The sequence below is a fragment of the Passer domesticus genome, chromosome W (genome assembly GCF_036417665.1).
Source record: "Passer domesticus isolate bPasDom1 chromosome W, bPasDom1.hap1, whole genome shotgun sequence".
Lineage (NCBI taxonomy): Eukaryota > Metazoa > Chordata > Aves > Passeriformes > Passeridae > Passer > Passer domesticus.
Window position 1 is genome coordinate 20457829 of NC_087511.1, and position 20674 is coordinate 20478502.

The 20674-nt window shown below is 45.8% G+C and overlaps 1 protein-coding gene and 1 long non-coding RNA gene across 2 annotated transcripts in view; one reads left to right on the forward strand and one right to left on the reverse strand.

The window, feature by feature from the left end:
• LOC135289129 (RNA-binding E3 ubiquitin-protein ligase MEX3C-like) overlaps positions 1–4024 on the forward strand; it is a 70684-nt gene extending 66660 nt beyond the window's left edge. Inside the window, 2 exon segments of the mRNA XM_064402523.1 lie at positions 205–1246; positions 1248–4024. Coding sequence (XP_064258593.1) covers positions 205–1246; positions 1248–1428 — 1223 coding nt within the window. The 3' untranslated portion in view covers positions 1429–4024.
• LOC135289131 (uncharacterized) lies at positions 2251–19904 on the reverse strand. The gene is made up of 2 exons (XR_010351929.1): positions 18756–19904; positions 2251–3416 (listed from the first exon to the last, which is right to left on the reverse strand). It is a non-coding gene; the product is annotated as an uncharacterized LOC135289131 (long non-coding RNA).
• Positions 19905–20674: the final 770 nt, after the last annotated feature.

A 20674-nucleotide genomic window follows, 5' to 3' on the forward strand; every position in this document is an offset into this window, starting at 1 on the left:
TGTGGCTCTAAGTATCAGAGGTCTGTTTGGAAATAATAGGTATAAGTTGTTACTGGTTTTGCTGATGTGGCTTGCAGAGATGCAAACAGCTGGTTCTGGTTTCACCCTATGGTTTCTTAAAACTCTCAAACAACTTAAATGGTTTTCTTGTGGCTTTCTAAACTTGGATATCTTGCCAAACTTGTATATGTTTCCTTTAAACAGGTTGCAAAATAAAAGCACTAAGGGCCAAGACAAATACTTACATTAAGACCCCTGTTCGTGGAGAAGAACCAGTCTTTGTTGTCACTGGGCGAAAGGAAGATGTAGCCATGGCTAAAATGGAAATTCTCTCAGCTGCTGAACACTTCTCCATGATCAGAGCATCACGCAACAAGAGTGGTCCTGCCCTGGGAGGCCTGCCATGTACCCCTAACCTGCCAGGTCAGATGACAGTCCTAGTCAGGGTGCCTTACCGTGTAGTTGGGCTGGTGGTTGGACCAAAAGGAGCTACAATCAAAAGAATTCAGCAGCAGACCCATACCTACATAGTCACCCCCAGCAGGGACAAGGAGCCAGTCTTCGAAGTCACAGGAATGCCTGAAAATGTTAACTGTGCACGTGAGGAGATAGAGATGCATATAGCCATGCGTACTGGGAACTACATCAAGCTGAATAAAGAGAATGATTTCCACTACAATGGTACAGATGTGAGTTTTGAAGGAGGCACTCTCAGGTCTGCATGGCTTGCTTCTAATCCTGTCCCTCTTAGTTGCACCAGAATGATTTCTAATTATAGGAATGACAGCTCCAGCTCCTTGGGAAGTAGTTCCACAGATTCCTGTTTTGGAAGCAATAGATTGGCTGATTTCAGCCCAACAAGTCCGTTCAGCACAAGCAACTTTTGGTTTGCAGAAACGTTGCCTTCAGTGGGCACAGAAGACCTCACAATTGACTCTCCTGTGTATGACTCTTTATCAATGCCTTCCCAAACCATTTGGACTCCTTTTAAACCTGTAAACCCTCTCCCTGGCTTTGGTAGTGACCCTGCTATTAATACCAAGCCTCAATGCCAAGGGAGACAGCCATCTACTCCTTGCCTGTCACCCACACTTCCAGAAAGCTTGGATCACCCACTGGCTGGGAGAGCGAATAGTGACCCACCTAGCACTGGCCACCAAGTAGGCCTTCCTATCTACATCCCTGCATTCTCCAATGGCACCAACAGCTATTCATCTTCCAATGGTGGCTCCACGTCCAGCTCGCCCCGAGTCAAGACAGAAGTTTGACTGTGTGATGTGCTTTGAGAACCAGGTTGTTGCGGGCCTGGTCCCCTGTGGTCACAATCTCTTCTGCCTGGAGTGTGCCAACAAAATCTGTGAAAAGGAAGTCCCATCGTGTCCTGTTTGCCAGACAGCTGTTACTCAGGCAATTCAAATTCACTCTTAAATAGAGATATTATAGGGATATTATTATATGTGGACTTTTAAAGACTTAAAGGCATGGATGTAATGGTACCCTCTAGTAAACTTTCTAATGAATTCTGACTGTTTGACTTCCTTGGGATTAGGCTGAAGTTATTAATAAATTTTTACTTTCTCAAAAGGCTGCTATGGTAACACTAAACTTAAGGGATCTCTGTCTAGTTCAGTGTAAGCAGATGGCATGTTTAGCAGAGATACATCTGGTATAATGTTATGGCACAGTGAGGGCAAGTTTTCATAAATTACACAACAGAAAAAAACCCTCAAAATTTCCAGGCTTTTCTAAAGGATCTCTGTTAATTGTTTGGCTTCTGTGAGTTGGCAGCAATGAACCTTGTTGCCTAAATGCAAAAGTACTTGTCTGCTATGGAGGATGTGTGGTATTATCAGTATATCAAACAACACTTCCAATGCTATCTTCTACCAGTTTTGAGGAAATATTTTTTGCTTTATGTGACAACTTATGCCTAATTCTTCAGCATTGCAAATATCTTTTAAAGCATAGTTTGATTTATTGAAACAGATTGTGTTATTTGGCAGGTTCAGATAATAAATGACAGGTGGGAGGAAAGAAGCTGCCAGATGCACCCCCATTTTGTCCTTGATAAGGGCAGTATGTCCAGAGGATCAGGAATGTCTCAATTTGTGAATTCCTACCCACTGCTTTTGTTAGTGTAACGTGGAAAAGGTCTGGCTGGCTTCATCCAGTTACAGTAAGGGCTTTGGGATGCACATACTTTGACTTAGAGTGATGATGCTGACATTCTGTTCATTAGTCTGATCAAGCTGTTCTTGACCTTTTTTAGAGAATATATAGTTCAAAATGTGAAGCATTTTTATGTTAAATTCATGTCTTACACATAAATATATATTTTTAGTAAGAAAAAGGAAAAAGGGGGAGTTGTGTAAATGCCCTTGTATTATTCATGACAGCAGCTGTGACAGTGGCCTTGTAATCAGTTTACTTCATTTCAAAACTGTCTTTCCAAAAAAAAAGTCTCTCTTGAATGAGCTTCTTGAGCTTCTTACATTTCAACCTGTGGATGTTTCTAGCTTTTTCATCCTCAGTACATTCCCAAATCTGTGCTGACATATATTAAAACAGCAAAAACAAACAAAAAAAAGACACAAAAGTAGAGTTATGATGTATTTTTTCCTCTTTTTTAAAGCATTATTTTCCCAAGATAATCTTTTTCTCAGTGTAACAAAAAAAAAAAAAGAAATTGTGTATTAAACTAGTAAATATGCAGAAAATTTTATTTTTATTTCCACTTGAAGAGTTACATTTGGTATAAAAGTTTACAACTAGGAGTTGCCTTGAAGGCATATTATGTACTGCATAACTTTTACTATAATTGCTTGTAGGATAGTTACATGTCAGTATTAAAATCTGATCTCTAACTACAGTCTTGTAGATGCAAAAAAATGTTCACTGAGCGTGTATTTTGTTTTATTGCATTGTACACTGCAACTAATAAGCCAAGGAATCAATAGACATAAGGTGCGTGTACCACTTCTATAAACCACAAACTAAGAATAAACTGATAAACTATTGATCTAGCTTAGTATTTGCTGCTGATTTTACTACACTCTTTGTTATGTATATGTAGGGAGGTCATAGGGATTATAAATTCAATTTTGGTCAAGTTTAAAAACTATATATTTTATGATAAAGGGCCTTTAAATTATGATGGCCAAAGCACTGATATTATATATTTGTTGTAAAGAGAATTATAAGAGTTTTATTTTTATGATATTAAAAGTTACTTAATAAAGACTTGTTTCCATTAAATTGAATGTTTTGCTCTCTTCATGGTTGTTACTTGGAGCAGCTTAGGCAGGCTGGGGCTGGCTGATGTCCCCCACCCAACCAGGGGCATTCCTGGTGCTTAGTATTTCATGTGCAGGGCTCAGGCTGGTGGGATTCCATTCCAGTGCTGCAGGGCTCCACTCCTGAAAAAAAGTTTAACTGGTATAAACAAAAATTGAGGGGTTTTCTGGGGGGTTTTTTGGGTGGGTTTTTCCTCCCAAAATACCCTTGGCCCAATTTTTCCCAAAGTTGCATGGAAGAGTTTCCAGGAGCTGCTGGGTTAAAGTTTAAAATAAATGCATGCAAAATGAGCTGAAGTAGCTGAAGGGAGGTGTTGTGGTGTGTTTTTGTTTTATTAGTATGTTTACTGTTTGATTTGTAATTTTGTAGTTTCCTTATGCTGTTTCCTTTTTGTCCCTGCCCTTTTCCCAGAACTTTTGTCACTTCTTCCATTATTAGATGCCAGTTTCTCTTTGAGGCTGCCTACCCTTGAGAATTTTCCCTGTCAGTTTTATATTTCTTTAAACTCTATTAGTTCACTGAAAATGTTCTCCTCCCTTGAAATTTTGTATTGGTTTATACATTGTATTCCCCGCCTTGTTTTTACTCACAGTTTTCCTGATTTGTTAAAGATTGTATCCTCTCTTGAGACCTGCCCCCTTTTATAAGTCAGTGTTTGCCCCCAGTTTGGGGTCCCAGGATGATGAAGAGGGGAAGTTTACCATCAAATAAAGTTACCCCGGAACCCGTATGCTGCTCTTTGTTTTATGCTGCACCAACACTGGTAGCTGGGATTCAATGGAGCTCAGGGGAGGGGAATTGTCGCCCCCCTGTCACCATCTAGCTGAGGCCAAGCGACAGGGAGGGTGCAGATTGTTGCTAAGAAAACAAATGGGTTTTGGGCAAATGAGCTGCACCAGGAACTGTAGGAAATCCAAAATATTGAGGCTGGCAGGTACCTGCCCCAGGGTGTGACATTGTTTAGTGGTGGACTTGGCAGGGCTGGGTCAATGGTTTGACTCAATGGTCTTAAAGGTCTTTTCCAATCTAAACCATTCTCTGTCCATAAGTCAAGGGGGAAAAGAAATATGGACCATATAGTCACATAGGTTGGAAAAGACCTCTAAAATCACAGTCCAATTGTTAACTCAGCACTGCCAAGTCTATCCCTAAACCATATCTCCAAGTGTCACAGCTACATGCTTTTTAAACCCTTCCAGGGATGGTGACTCCATTACTACTCTGGGGAGCCTGTTCCAATGCCTGACCGCCCTTTCAAGGAAGAAATTTTTTCTAATCTCCAATTTAAACTGCCCCTGGCACAACATGAGACTCATCCTACTGCTTGTTACTTGGGATACTCCATGCCTGCTCCCCACTTGGGGTCTGCTCCCTCAACCTGTGCTAACCTGAGTGGCATGTCAGTGGTGCATCCCTTCTTCCTGCTGCTGACACCAGCTGCCCAGGTGTCCCCATGGATCCTTACCCACAGCAGCCATTCCCACCTCTGCTTGTTGTGGTGCATGGTTCATTTGGTTTGTTCGGTTTCCCCCTAAAGTTATAATGGTTTGGTCCTGGGGTCCCCCCCCCCCCCCCCGGCAACCCCTCCTTTTGAGAGTGTCAATTTATTGTCTCCACCCCTGTTCCCCTGGTTACCCTCTGTCAATCCCTCCCTGAGTTCCTGTCCATCACCCACTGTCCCCTTCCCTCTTTCCAGAAAGTTCTCCCCTCCTCGGTGGGTGATTGGATCGGGAACAGGAGTCCCTCCCTGTCACATTCCCTATTGGCTAGCTGGCATGTTTCTCACGAGTTTGTTCCCTCCCAAGTTCTCCCTCATTGGTTGATGTGTTGTATGTTCCGCCCCCTTTATAATCTGCTGTACCCCCACCTCATGGTCCTTCTTGGCTGGATTCCCCTGGAGACATTAAACTCTGGACTTTGCCCCCGAGAAGAGTCCCTCTTTTCTTACTTTGCCTTCCTGCTGATCACTGCTGCCTCCTGCTGAGGCGCTCCCCGGACGCCCCCGGCGCATCTGGGCAGTGCCCCCCCGGCTGTCAGCTGCTGTGCCACAGTTCAGCCGGTGCAGACTCCTCCCCAGCTCGGGGGAGTAGAGAAAAAATTCGGACAGCAGCTCGGCATCTGCTATCACCATACTATGTGTCCTTGGTCATGGCACTACACCCAGAGGCAGCTTCACTGCAGCACCCAAACCTGCCATCCTCGTGCTAGCCATGCAGCTTCCCTGCTCTGAGCATGGCCATGCTGCTTTGCACTGCTTTGGCTGCATTTACTTCAAGACAATGCTTCACCCTGACTCAAGAAATCAACAAAATCAACCCAAACTGTCAGTCTGCCCCAGGATGTCCCCATCTTCTGCTACCACCCTATATCTATGAAGAACATGACCCACACCATCTGTGGGATGCTCCCAAAGCTGCCCTCCCTCCCCCCCCCCCCCCCCCCCCCCATGTTTTCAGACGTAGAAGATGGAGCACTAGTGGACATCTAGTGGCACCTACCCCAGATGTCCCAAGGCAGCTCCAGAACCCCCTGGTGCATAGCCGTCACCCTGTGGCAAACCCAGCCTTGTGTCCCTTGGGTCACTCCAGTACCCCCATGGGCATGAAAAGAGCAACAGCGTGGGCAGGGGTCTGACATGGGGCCATCCTTCAGCCCCTGGGGCAGCACAGAGGTGCTCAGACTGAGACATTTTGGGCCAGCTTTAGCTTTGCGATATGGATTTATTCTATGCCTACAGCCACGTTGTATCAGAGGGTTGAAATGCGTATCATGTCCTGGTACATAGTTTCTCAGTACTCTAAAGGCAAATACCAGTGTGCTATCCAATGCTTTTACCTTGTCCACAACAATGACTAGCCACCAGTTACAAAATAATTGCTAAGTACCAGGAGGGAGCATCTGAAAAGCTCTCTGGAGAAGTATGGAGCTAAAACTGCTTTAAGGTGGCTTATGGAGGGACTGCAACTAAGCAGGAAAATCTTGGCCACAGAGAATTCGAGGATTTGATGTTTCTGTATATATAAGAAGCTGTTTGGGGGTGGAGGGGAAGTATAATCTTTCACATTTCAGTTATTAGTCTAGTACCTTAGGATACACGACTTATGCATCCATGCCCTCCAGCCTGCCACAGCTACCTGTGAAGCCCCAGACCCAGAGTGGGTGGGCACTGAGGCATTTTGTTGTAACCATTCCTGCTCAAACAGGGCACCAGATCTGCAATGGAGAAAGAAGGAATTTTCACCCTGCCTCATGCTCATAAATCACTGGAGTTCAGAGGGTTGGTGTCTTAGGGATTTTTTTTTTATCCCATATCTGTCGCTATTGAGTAAGAAATGACACAGACTCATCAGAAGGCTGATTGGCATAACGTGCGCGCCATATGGAACTGCTCCTTTTATAAGCTGTTCCGATCTAGGTAGATTTGATTGGTCATTCAGTTAATACATTTCACCTGATTGGCTAATTAACAAGATGCCCTTCTTATAAACAATTGTTAAGAAAAACAGGAAAACTGAGAGTAGGAAAACAACACCTGCAGGTTGTTTATAATAATAAGCTATCATTGTTTATCTTCAACTCCCTAAAGTCTCTTAGGCAGATTCTGGGAAAACTTGACTAGTTTTCTTGCTCTCTGACCAGGCTGTCACATCCACAGGTCCCCCTTTTTGTTTAAAGGAGGAGGTGGTGTTTGTAATCCTCTGCAGGGCCCCTTGCAGAAAGAAGAACTAACACAGCTCCAGAGGTTCCTCTAGCAGTTGCTATTTATCAATCAGAACCTCAATCGAATGCCATTTTGAAATGGTCTGAGAGATCAAATCTTATGATTCCCTCTTACAAGAAATACATTATTAATCTTAAAATCAGTTACCTATTCTAATACAATATCAATACTAAGTCTAATATAGTACCAACTTATCATTAGTTTGTTCAAAGAACTGAAACAGAATGAAAATTTAATGGTAAAAATCCATTTTGGATTTAGGTGAAATGTGCCATTTTGAATTATTTAGTCTGTAGCTTGATTGCGTAGATGAAATATGTTGTTTAGTCTGTGAACTCTGTGCTGTGCTTAAGACTGCCTGTGCTCACAAAACTGTCTCAGCCGAGGAAAAAGAATGTGAACTTCCAAACTGGAAAGAAAGATAAGGGGGGGGGGGGGGCCTTGAACTTTGAAACAAAGATGAGAGCCAAAGATGAGGCTGCAGGAGATGGACAGGATGACCCAGGAGTTCTTTCTGTACAAGGACTGATAAAAAAACTAGCCGCAAGTGTAACGCAAAACCAGTAAAAAGAATATGCATGAACCTATTGTGAAACTCTATGCATATGTACAAGTAAGGGGGATAAAAAAAGGTTTGGAATTCTCAGGGGTGCGCATGTCCTTTAGGGGGAACGATCCCCACATGCGTCCAGCCCTGTAATAAACATACTGGCTTTACAACTTAGAAGTTGTGGAGTTAGGTTTTTTCCCCGCAAATCAGAACTGACAATCTTAACTTGTCAACAGTCCTTTTCCAGAAAAAAGGAAAGGATAGAATGTTCATTCCCCACTCGTGAAGGGGTCATTGGATTGATGGTCGTCATCTTGATCATTGTTTGGAGGTTGCCTGTTGGCCCCATTCTGTTTTTGGTGTCACAAATCAGGGCCGACACACCTCACAGGTACACATCGTACTCTAGTATCTGTAGAAACACATGCATAGCCGTGGCCCCAAGTGATAAGGTCGTACAGGCCCTCCCACTTTTAGTGGCTAAGTCCTGTATCCAGACTTTCACTCGAGGCAGATGCGTCTCACCTGAAGAGTGCAACAAGAGAAAATTATTTAGAATGACAGGATTCTCTGAATTCTGTGGCACTGTAAGATGATTGACTGTATATAGAGCTTTTTCCAATCAACTGTGCGGGGTTTCTCCAGGCATTCCCCTTTTTTGTTTGTCCAGAACACACTTCAAGGTACCATGAACCCATTCAACAATGGCCTGGCCTGTTGGAGAGTGCGGCATACCAAGTTTATGTGACACTCCCCATAAGCGCAAAAACTGCCGCGTCTACTGCAAGACATAGGCAGGGCCATAATCAGTTTTCACAGAAGGAAATATTCCCAAGACTGCAAAAGCCATCCTCCAATGGGCAATCACGTCATGACCATTTTCTCCAGTGTGAGCTTATGCCCACATGGCCAGAGGAGAAGGTGTCAATAGACACGTGCACATACTTAAGTCGGCCAAATTCAGTGATGTGAGTAACATCTGATAGCCAAAGCTGCAAGGTCTTTAGGCCTCTGGGGTTCACCCCCACTGGTAAAGGTGCAGCAAGTCCATGACCATCAGAGCAAGAACTGGCAATGTCACAAGCCTCAGTTGGCATAAAGCAACATTGTTTCTGTAGGGTATGTGCACTTTGATGGAAAAAATCCTGCGACCTTTTGGCTTGCACAATCTTGTCAGGCTGAGGCGCCACCCACGCAGGGTTACCAACCTGGCAGTCACCTTCTGTTATGAAATCTGGCAACTTGGTGTGACTCCGAATGTGCAAGATGTAACATGAATGAACTCGGGCCTGAATTGTGCTTCACAAAGCTCTCAATAACTGAAACAAAACTGCATTATTTGCTTCCTTCAGAAGTGAACAATCCAAATGCTTGGTTATGTCTGCAACATAGGCAGAATCAGTGACCAAGTTCAGAGGCACCTGAGAAAATTCCTGGAATGCCATGACAATGTCTTTTAACTCAACCAGTTGGGCCGAGCCTGACTCATGGCCCTCCAACATTTGCTATCCAGATTCATCCTTCCAAGTAACAATGGCTTTCCCTGTTTTTCTGGAACCATCAGTGGAGATGGTGGGTCCTTGCACTGGCACCCGGATGCTTTTTGGCCACAACGACAGATTGGTTGCTTTTGCCAACTGCAATAACTTGTAACTGGGCATATGATAGGCAATCTGCCCTGAAAAGTTTTGCAGCGCACTTTGCAAAGGAGCACTGTTAGCAAAGCTCCATTCAAAGTCTACCCGTTCGACTGGAAGAATGATTGTTGCGGGATCAGCTGCCATTAATTGCAAACACCATTGACGGCATTTGATTATCAAATGAGTGATCAGTTCAAATAGTGGGGGTGCTTGTGATGTTCCATTTTAGTTAAATGATATGCTCTGTCTCACCCCTCGAAAATGTACGGTTTATTCCAAGACTGTGATCCTCCCCTGAACTATCATGTATCTGTAATCCCATTGGCCCAAGTCTTATTCCGTGCCCACTTTGAATCTCTCTGTTAAACTGTGCGAGGGAGACCAGGCTCTCTCTTGGCCCTTCTCTCTCTAAGCTCTCCCTCTCTCCCCCTCCCTCCCCCTTCCCCCCTTCTCCCTCAGAAACCATGCTGCTCCCGGGGGTGGGACCCCCAATAAACCCTCATCTAATTAGCACCCTTAGAAGCCATGTGGAGTCTCCCTGCCTGCTTGCTGTTATTGGCGAACACACAGCTTAGGGGGCCCTCCAGGGACTCCCCGGGGAGCCCCCTCCAGCAAACTGCAAGAGGTGCTCTCTTTTTTGGTTGATGGGGCAAGAACACCCATTCAAGAATGTGCAAAGGATCAGACCATTTGTCACTCCATTGGCCAATGATACCCGTAGGATGAAAATCTGGATTGGTAATGAAGACAGTGATATCAATGGAAAGGTCTACTCAATGAACCTGACAAGCAGAAACAGCCATTTGGACCTCTCCCAGTGCTCATCACGCCTCAGGACTCAATTTCCAAGGTGATCTCAGGTCAGGGTCCCCCTTTAGAGTATCATACAGCAGGGACAGTTGTTTTTCGGTTAGTCCCAAGTAAGGATGCAACCAACTGATGACACCAATCAATTTCTGGGCATCGTTCAAGGTCTTAATAGAATACAAGAATTGCACCTCCTGGTGCTGAATAGTTCGGTCAAGAATTTTGACTCCCAGATATTTCCAAGGAGGGTGCTGTTAAACCTTCTCCGGAGCCACCTGTAGCCCATAAGAATGCAGAGCAGTGAACAGCTGAGGCCATATCCTCAGCAACTCATCCTGGGTGGGTGCTGCCACCAGGATGTCATTCATGTAATGATAGCAACATGCATCAGGAAACGGCTTGCGGACTCCGGACAAGGCTTGAGCCACATACCACTGACAAATAGTTGGGCTATTGCGACAGCCCTGGGACAAAAGTTTCCATTGATATATCCACGCAGGTTCAGCATTGTTGACTGAAGGCACTGTAAAGGCAAACTTTGGTTTGTCATCAGGATGCAAAGGAATTGTGAAAAAACAATCCTTCAAATCAATGATCAAGATTTCCCATCCCATGGGGAGCATGGTGGGTGAGGGCATACCAGGCTGCAGTGCCCCCATGCTTTCCATCGCTGCATTCATTTTTTGGAGGTCCTGTAACAGCCTCCATTTCCCAGATTTTTTCTTTATCACAAAGACAGGAGTATTCCAGGGACTAGCGGAAGGCTCAGTGTGTCCCTGCTGAAGTTCTTCCTGAACCAATTCACAAAGAGCAACCAATTTTTCTTTTGTCAGGGTCCACTGGTGTACCCAATTGGGTTTGTCCACCAGCCACCGTAAAGGCAGTGTAGGATATTTTCTGCCCTTTAGCGCAGTGGCCCCTGTTATGAATAGAAAGTTATTTTTTTTAGGTTGCAGAGTTAAAAACAAGTCAGACCATGTGCTGTAAGCTAGTTTCACTGCTAAAGAGGAGTTCTTCAATTACCTGTTAATGGCTGGTGATTAACTATTGTCCCCCTGATGCTGGCCGCTTGCCAGGGAAGGACGGGGGACAGACCCTCCAGGTACGAAGAGAATAGCAGTGACATCAGAGCCAGTATGCAATGAGAAATGAATTGCGCCCCGAATTTTTACAGTTTCCCCAGGAAAACCCCTAAAATTACGAGCCAACAAGTGACCTAAGTGACGTCTAAGGATAGGAGTGTAGTCCTGTACCTGCTTGGATCCTTTTTGCTTCTCACCCTAACCTGAAAAGATGTTGATGAAAGAGATACCCCGGGGTGTTTGAGAAAAAAGCAGGAATCTGCTAATCTCCCGTGAGGACGGAATCCCCAGCTCTGCCTGCAGACCAGCGGACAAAGCTGCATCACCCTTCTTCTCTGTGCCACGCCTGGGAGCAGTGGCGGCGTGGGCGCAACCCATCGACTTCTCCCCACCTGAGCTGATTCTTTTCAATAAAGGCATTAAAAAAGGAGAAAGATCTCCTGCCCATTTATTTCAGCTTGGGGGACTTGTCTGGGATAACCACGCCTGAAGAGGACACCAGGACTGGGACGGCCGCCCACCCTGGACCTGCAGGACAGCTGGCTATCGGGACCAGAGAAGATCAGCTCGGGACAGTGACACGGAGCAGCGCCGGATTGGTGAGAATATCCGGCGGCGGGAGAGGGAGGCGAGCAAGTGTGTGTGAGTGAGACGAGGGCTGGCAGCTCGGCCCCTCGAAGCGAGTGAGGACCCCTCAGTACCGCGGTTCCGCACCCCCGCGAGGGGGCTGGCCGGGAACAGGGGGAAGCGAGTGGAATTGGTGATTGAGGCGCCTCCAAAGGGGTAAAGAGGACCCCTCTCCAGGCGTGCGGAGGAAATAGCTGTGTGAGTGGCACGCACCCCAAAAGCCCTGATACAGGTCCTAACGAAGGAAGTTAGGCGATTTAGAATATCAGGCAGTTTTGTCCTGACAAAGGAGGTCAGGCACCCCTCAGAAACCAGGGTCTCAAGGTTTGGCTGGTTGAGTCTCGGCAGAGGAGGCCAAGATCTCTCAAAGTCCTGACAAAGGAGGTCAGGCAACTCACAAGTCCCGAGAAGGATTCGGGAAAGTTTAAAAGCCCTGCAGGCAAACCAAGTCCTGACAAAGGAGGTCAGACACACCTCAGAGGGCAGGGTCTCGAGGTTTTTTTTTGTTTTGTTTGTTTGTTGAGTCTTGGTAAGAGAAGGCCAAGGTCTCAACAAAGTCCTGACGAAAAGGGTCAGATAAATTGGAGTTTTGGCAGGAGGTCAAGACTTCTTAAATAAGATATATTACCTTTAGAGAAAAAGGCATCTTTGTGATTTGTTTTGAGGCAGAAAAAATGGGAGGGTGCAATAGTAAGAAAAGTGGCCAAAGACTGAAGAATATACCTCCCCACAGTCCCCTAGGTGAACTATTAGAGAAATGGGACTCTATAGAAGCCACAGAAGGATTAGATAAAGTTAAGATGATTCATTACTGTTCAGAAGTGTGGCCAGAATTAGAGGGGCAAGGATGATGGCCGTGGTGTGGGACGAAAGACAAGTGGATGTGTCAACAGCTGAGTAACTATCTGACGGCTCGAGAAGATACTGATCCCAAGCAATTATTATATGTAACTTGTTGGTTGAATGCCATTGAGAATGAAGGAGTGCAAATTTGTGAAGTGCAGAGCAAGAAAGAGGGGAATGAAAGAGGGGATGCTGGAGTTAAAGAAATTGGTAAAAGGTGGAACCCCCTAGACTACTTGCCTCCTGATGCCCCTCCACCTTATAATCCTCTCCTTTGAGCACCTCAAATAGCAGATCCAGTTCTTCTCCTGGCTGCCATGGGGACTATTCCTTCACCACCCCCTTTGACTCCTTTAGCTGCTTCTGCACCACCACTAATACCTACTTCACCTGCTGCATGCTCCACCCCTTCTCCAGCTCCACCTAACATGCACCCAAGCTCTTCTCCACCTCCTACTGCTGTCCCTCCACCTCCTCCTAACTGGGACAAGCTTGTGTCTGATGATGGGCCATACTGCAGTGCCCGATCCAAGACCTCCACGGTAGAGAGACTTTTTCCACTTAGAGAAGTTCCTATGGGAGGAGTAGCAGGAGGTGCTGGTTTTGTGAATGCTCCTCTAACTGCTTCTGAGGTGAGAGCATTCAAGAAGGAGTTAGGGAATTTAGTTGAAGACCCCATGGGCATTGCTAACCAAATGGATCAGTTTTTAGGTCCAAATATCTACACTTGGGGGGAGATGAATTCCATTCTAAATATATTATTTTCCCCAGAAGAGTCCCGAATGATTAGGGCCGCAAGCATAAGAATTTGGGAAAAAGATAATCATCCAGGGCCCCAAGTGCCATCAGGTGAAGACAAATTGCCACTAGTGGATCCCAATTGGAACCCTAACCAGGAGGAAGGGAGGAAAGACATGATAGAGTACAGGTCTCTGATAATCCGAGGGATCAGAGAATCAGTTCCAAGGGAACTAATACAAAATTGGCATTTGAGGGTACACAAGAGAAAGATGAAACTCCTGCTACTTGGCTTAATCGCCTGAAGCGGAACTTTCAATTGTATTCTAGAATAGACCCAGACACCAAGGAGGGTGAAGTGCTACTAAAAGTCCATTTTGTCACTAAATCTTGGCCTGATATACGGAGAAAACTAGAAAAGATTAAGGATTGGCAAGAAAAAGACATTAATGAGTTATTGAGGGAAGCATTGAAAGTGTTTTTAAGGTGAGAAGAAGAAAAAGCAAAGGCCAAAGCTAGGATCATGGTCTCTATAGCTAGAGAAAGTTTGGGGGCAAGCAACTCTTTCCCACAGTACAAGGTAACAAAAGAGTGGGGGGGTACACCACCAGGGGCAGGCAAGGATAGGCCAGTACTGTCAGGGACAGGAGGCATGGAGAGGCCTCGAGTCCCTTTAAGTGAAAGCTGCTGCTATTACTGTGGAGAAACTGGACCCCCAGACTGTTCAGCCTAAAGTTGTGAAACCTTTCCTAGCTGATCAAGATAGCAAAGAAAGCAGATTTGGACCAGGGGATCTGGTAAAAGTTTTTTAAGCAGAAACCGCACCCGAGTAGGGGAAAGGAAGAGAAGAACCCATATTTAGTGAAAAAGAATTAAAGCCTATAAAAGACTTAAAGTTACATCAAGGGCAATGGGGGTAGTGGTTAACATCAAACGGATGGGTGTTTTTAAACAAAGCACTTGCTGGGATGGTGCTAACAGAACTACAGAAATTAACCCACTGGGGAGTCCAAGGACTATGTGATTATTTCCTAAGACATAACCTGTGCATAAGTGTATATAACCTAGCAAAAACAGTTATAAAAGAGTGTTTAACTTGCCAAAAAGTGAACCAGAACAGAATGGTGAATACCATAGACTCAGACCGAGGTCCACATTTTGTGGCCCAAACATTGCAAATTATAATTAAAGCTTTAAGAATAAAATGGAGATTACATGCTCTGTAGCATTAATTGAAGAAACAAAAATGAATTGACTAAAGTGTTGTCCCCCAGCGCTTTTGCGCATCAGAACAAGACCCCGGTCTGATATAAGGATTTCACCCTATGAAATGATGTTTGGACTGCCATTCTTGTTAACACCCTATAGCACAGGAGACTATCTGGAAGGAGAAGAAGCCACCAGAAAATATTTAGAAGTAATTGGAAGAACCCTAGAAGGACTTAGAAAAAGAGGATACCTCCCCCAAACCTCCCCTCTCGATACAAAAGCACACGACATCAACCCAGGAGATTGAGTTTTAATAAAATCCTGGAATTATAAACCATTAATGCCTAAATTTGAAGGCCCTTTTCAGCTACTCCTCATCGCTAATTCTGCTGTGCGAACCAGAGAAAAAGGTTGGACCCACATCACGAGAATTAAAGGACCAGTCCCACCCCCGAGAATTGGACAAGGTTCGTCAGTGTCTCCCTCTGGTATTGGACCAGATTTCACACCACCCTCACACTCTAACTCAGGACAGGATTCAACCGCATCAGAAGTTAATTCAGCTGAGTATACTATTATAAAAGGATCAAATGACTTAAAGTTGACATTGAAAAAGACTGATGAACTGCATAAGAAAAAAGTTTAGAATCATAACGTGTCTTGAAGTGTTTTAAGAAATTTGTAAAAGTTAAAAATTATTAATAAGTAATTCTGGTTAAGTCGTCCCAACTTAGTACCAAAGACCCCAGGTTAATCTTCTCCAGAGTGCTCCCCTAGGAGAGACCAAATTAGCAGGGACAGATCAAGAGAGGTTTAACCAGAGGAGCAAGAGACTCTAAAGAGCTTGGAGACTTCTTCTCAGTAAAATCCTCAAGAGGCAAGACCGGGTGGGCAGGCTCTGCAAGATGACCCATACCGGACTCTTGGGAAGTGTAGTAGTAATGGCTCTGATTGCTGGTGGTGCTCTGGAGAGCCCAGGAGAGCTGTGCAATGAGTACTACCAACCTCTCTATGAGAAAGAAGTAAGTTCCTTGCTGAGAGTCCACAACAATTGTGTTAACCTCTCCCAATTGAGCCTTTATCAAGAGAATAAGAAAATATATTGGATGGCCCAGAACACTGCCACCTTTAGGCAGCCACTCCTGGGAGAGCACCCTGTAGGAGAAGCCTGGTGGTGCTTTGAACGTGATACTACTAAAGCAAACCTGGTAAATCTAGTTAAAGGAAAAAGTATTTCTAAATATTGGGAGGGCAGGACAAAAACTAATATCTTTCAGGAAACCCCTAAACACCTGTTTTGGGTCAATGGTGCCACAGCATCCACTGAATTGCCAAGAGACTGGTCTAGTGGTGGCATCATTAGAATTATAAAACAAACTGTCTTTATAATACACAAAGAAACTGGATCAAGTTTAAGAGTTCCTATATATGAGGATTTAAGAAAAACAAAACTGAAGAAGCAATATATGTTAAACAAAATTTTGAAACTACAATCAGAATTAGAAGTAATATCTAATCAGACTGCATTAGCTCTTAATCATATTAATGACCAACTCCACCAAACCAAAACAGTAATTTATCAAATCAAATTAATTGTAGCAGTCATTAGAAACACCTTAAACGAAATAAGAAAACTAGCATATTTAAGAAATCAAAGGACTCCTACACTTGATTCCAGTTGGTGGGATAATCTATGGACTTTCAAAAAAAGTTGGAAAACTATAACCTTCACTGTGTGTACACTTGTTAGTCTGTTCTTATTTCCCTGTTTAACAAAAATAGTGACATCTGCTGTACAGAATAACCTAAGGATCTCTAAAGAAATTAACCTGAAAAAACCAAAAAAGGTAATGAAGTTTGGTAAATATGATCACCAGAGTGCTTAGGAAATTTATGATCAATACAAAAAATATAGGAAATTCTATGTCAATGAGCCAAAAATTATAAGTTGATGCAAGCTTAAGCTTAAGCCTGATCAAAGAAAAAGAGGGGGGACTGTTATGAATAGAAAGCTATCTATTTTTAGGTTGCAGAGTTAAAAACAAGTCAGACCAGTTGCTGTAAGCTAGTTTCACTGCTAAAGAGGAGTTCTTCAATTACCTGTTAATGGCGGGTGATTAACCATTGTCCCCCTGATGCTGGCTGCTTGCCAGGGAAGGACAGGGGGACAGACCCTCCAGGTACGAAGAGAATAGCAGTGACATCAGAGCCAGTATGCAGATGACAAATGCATTGCGCCCCGAATTTTTACAGTTTTCCCAGGAAAACCCCTAAAATTACAAGCCAACAAGTGACCTAAGTGACGTCTAAGGATGGGAGCGTAGTCCCGTACCTGCTTGGATCCTTTTTTTCTTCTCACCCTAACCTGAAAAGATGTTCATTAAACAGACGCCCCGGGGTGTTTGAGAAAAAAGCAGGAATCTGCTAATCTCCCGTGAGGACGGAATCCCCAGCTCTGCCTGCAGACCAGCAGACAAAGCTGCATCACCCTTCTTCTCTGTGCCACGCCTGGGAGCAGCGGCGGTGTGGGCGCAACCCATCGATTTCTCCCCACCTGAGCTGATTCTTTTCAATAAAGGCATTAAAAAAGGAGAAAGAACTGCCCATTTATTTCAGCCCCAATTAAAAATCCATCCCAATTTGTACCCCCCAGGCTGCCAATACATCCTGCCCCCAGAGGTTGAGCTGCAGTGACTTAGGGTCAAACTGCAGCTGTCTGTCCATCCATGTTTCTGATCAGCACAGACCATTGGCTTACAAAGGTCTGCGCTACGGAAGCCAAAGGCCACATAGGACGCCATACAGAGAAGATGACTGTCACATCCACCCTTGTGTTGATCAAACCTTGAAGCCAGGTCTTCGGTAGGCAGGCACCCGATAGAATCAGGGTACACATCATCTGGGGTCACTGAGCAGAATTATCTGCAGGCCAGAGGACTTGTGGCAGTCCCGTGGATTCGAAGCCACCATTCCCACAAGTCCGCTGGCCAGTCCTGGGGACACATGACTGAAAAGGCTGACGTTGGCTGGATCAAATGCTCGCCGGCAGGCTGCGACGATGGGCGCAGCCAGTACATCTGCACAGGCTCCATGGCTGATGACAAGGGAGCTGAAGGAGCGACCGGTCCAGCTGTGGCAACCGCCGCTGATGGAGGTGGTTCTGCCCTCACCCATGGTGCAGGGGGGGGAATCCGAGTTGGGAGTAGCAGCACCTGCTGGCCATGAAAGAGTTGGTCCCCAGCTTGCAGGGGGGGAAGCGGGGCTGGCAGGCGGAGCCAAGCGGCTTGTGGGACAGCACAAGGCCATCCTGCTGGACGGGGCAAGGCTGGCTGAAACACAGCCATGTCCACTGCATCCCGCGGAGTGGAGGCGGCCATCACCGGTGGCTGGAGTGGGGCCGACTGTCGCAGTGGCTTGCCAGCCGCTCTTAGTGGGGCAGGGGAAAGCCAATCCACTGGGCGCAGCAGTTACAGTTCTGGCACCACCAGCGACTGTGGAGGGGCCAAAAGCAGCATAAACGGGGAGGGGCCGCCCCCCGGGCGTGGATGGGATGCAGCTATCATGCTTGGCGGTGCCAGTTTTGTGGGAGGAGGATACGTTGGTCTCACAGAATCATAGGGATGAGGCTATTTCAGCGGAACATAATCTCTAGGTGAGAGACAGGTTCCACAGGGGGTCCCCACGTCCCCCACTGGTCTGCGGGGAGCCAGAGAAAAGCCGTCAGATGCCTGGCCCACCAATACTCCCCCCAGGGTGTCGGCACCCCAAGAGGCAACATTGTTGCCCTCTGAGACCCGCATTTCCGATTCACTTTTTCTCTGGATGTAGCCTCTGAACACACAAGACAGGAGTCTCCATACAGGTATGAGTCAAGGCACAATGGAAGCCCATTAGTAACTTCTTCCAAGAGCCAGTAGCCCAATGCCTCCCACAATTGCGGACTAAAAGCGGTCTCTATATCTACTGGAAAGTCATGAGATTTGGCCCAGGCAAGCAGAGTGCATAGTGACTCATCTGACACATAGACTCCAATAAAGCAAATAATGTACTTCCACACAGAAATGATCATGTGTTCTTCCTTAGAGAGGTGACTCCCCACCATGAAAACAATGGCCCCCAACCTCCAGCAAGAGGTACTGACTGTCCACTTTGCTGGGGAATTCGTTCCCACCTGAGCTTTTAAGCTATCAGGGCAGAACCGTGATCCCAGTCCATTCCAGGGGGATGCAGGGAAAGGTCGTTACCTCTCCGGGGGAGCAGAGGGTGTCCAGACGCGAACAGGCTGCACAGGCACCACAGGGTCCCAGTGGAGTTCTGGTGGGGGTTCGAGGTGTCCCTTCATCCGTCCTGAGATCCACAAAGGGCTGACTGATGCAAATCATGTTGGGGTCACCAGATGTCGCTATTGAGTTAAGAAATGACACAGACTCATCAGAAGGCTGATTGGCATAATGTGCGCACCATATATTTAGAACTGCTCCTTTTATAAGCTGTTCCGATCTAGGTAGATTTGATTGGTCATTCAGTTAATACATTTCACCTGATTGGCTAATTAACAAGATGCCCTTCTTATAAACAATCTTTGAGAAAAACAGGAAAACTGAGAGTAGGAAAACACCTGCAGGTTGTTTATAATAATAAGCTATCGTTGTTTATCTTCAATTCCCTAAAGTCTCTCAGGCCGATTCTGGGAAAACTTACCTAGTTTTCTCACTCTGACCAGGCTGTCACATCCACACATAGCCATTTTGGGGTTTGTTTTTGTTTTTTGTTTTGTGTCCAGGGTGGTTGCTGCTCCCCCCCCCCCCAGCTCCCTGAGTATTGTGATGCATGAGAGTCTGGGATTCCTGCCAGAGTTGGGGGTGAAGGGGGTTGTTTCCTTCAAGTGGGGCAATTTGTCCCAGTGGCCACACGGTACAATCCCTCTGATGAGATACTGTTGCCATGTGGTTTTTGCCCAGGTTTTTTTCATTTCCTTTGGCACTGTAACTGGATGTTACTGGCCTGCTTCTCTGCTGCTTGGGAGCCCAGAGCCAGTGCGTGCCATGCTGGGACCCAGGAGCACCCCATCCCCTAACAGGGCTGCCCCCTCTGCACAGCCTGACCCCAGGACCAGCCATTGCCAGTGAGCTACCCAGGGGAGTGATTCTCTGCCCAGCCCTGCTGTTCTCTGCCACTGTTTCAGGGCTTCTTGCCACATTTTAACCTGACATGTAAACACCCTGCAGCTTCTGGCATGGCCCTGGAGTCTCTGCTACACTTTGTCACCCCGGGTCTGCTTGACTCTGCCATTCCATCTTGCTGTTTCCGAGGTTTCTGCTACAGCTCATTTCACCATCTGGAGGGGCATTGAGACTGCCCCTGGGGGTTTGTAAAGGAAGCCCCTTTTCTATCTCTTCCACCAGCTCGTCCGCCATTATTGTGTTCAGGGATGGCTGAGCTTGCACCACAGCGGCCCCTGCAGCTGAGGGAGAATCATTGCACCTGCCATGCCCAGCCGGGAGCCACCAGCATCCCTGCCAGCTGTGACCATAACTACATCAAGGGGAAAAGTGCCTGACAACTGAAAGAAGGCTGTTGATGGGTTTCTGTTTTTGTTTGTTGTTGCTGCCATTATTGTTGTTTGTTTGCCTTGTTATACATATATGTAAGTAAATAACTGTTATTCCTTTTCCAATATCTTTGCCTGAAAGCCCCTTAATTTCAAAATTATAATTATCATATTTTCCATTTCCAAGGGAGGCTCCTGCCCTCCTTGGCAGACACCTCTCTTTTAAACTAAGACAGTTGGTATATGTTTTTTCCCTTTCTCTCCCCCTGGGATGCAGCTGCTTATGGAGATGAGGAGACACAGAGCATTACAGACACATCACCTGCCTCCTGCTTTATTCCTACATTGCATGACTTGTGGTGGTTGGTATTTGATTCATTTATTGGGAAGAGTTCTGCAGCCTGACTGCAGGAGCAGGTGAAGTAGAGCTCCTGTGCAACTTTTAACATAGGATGGCAATCACTCACCCACACCTGGCACTCATTCTGATCTCTGGTCCTTCCTCTGAGACCCACACACATAGCTTGGCTGGTAGCTTAAATGAAGCAATTTCCATTAACATGAACACCCACAGAACTGTTGTGCCCCACACCCCACCAGCTTAAGGCAGAC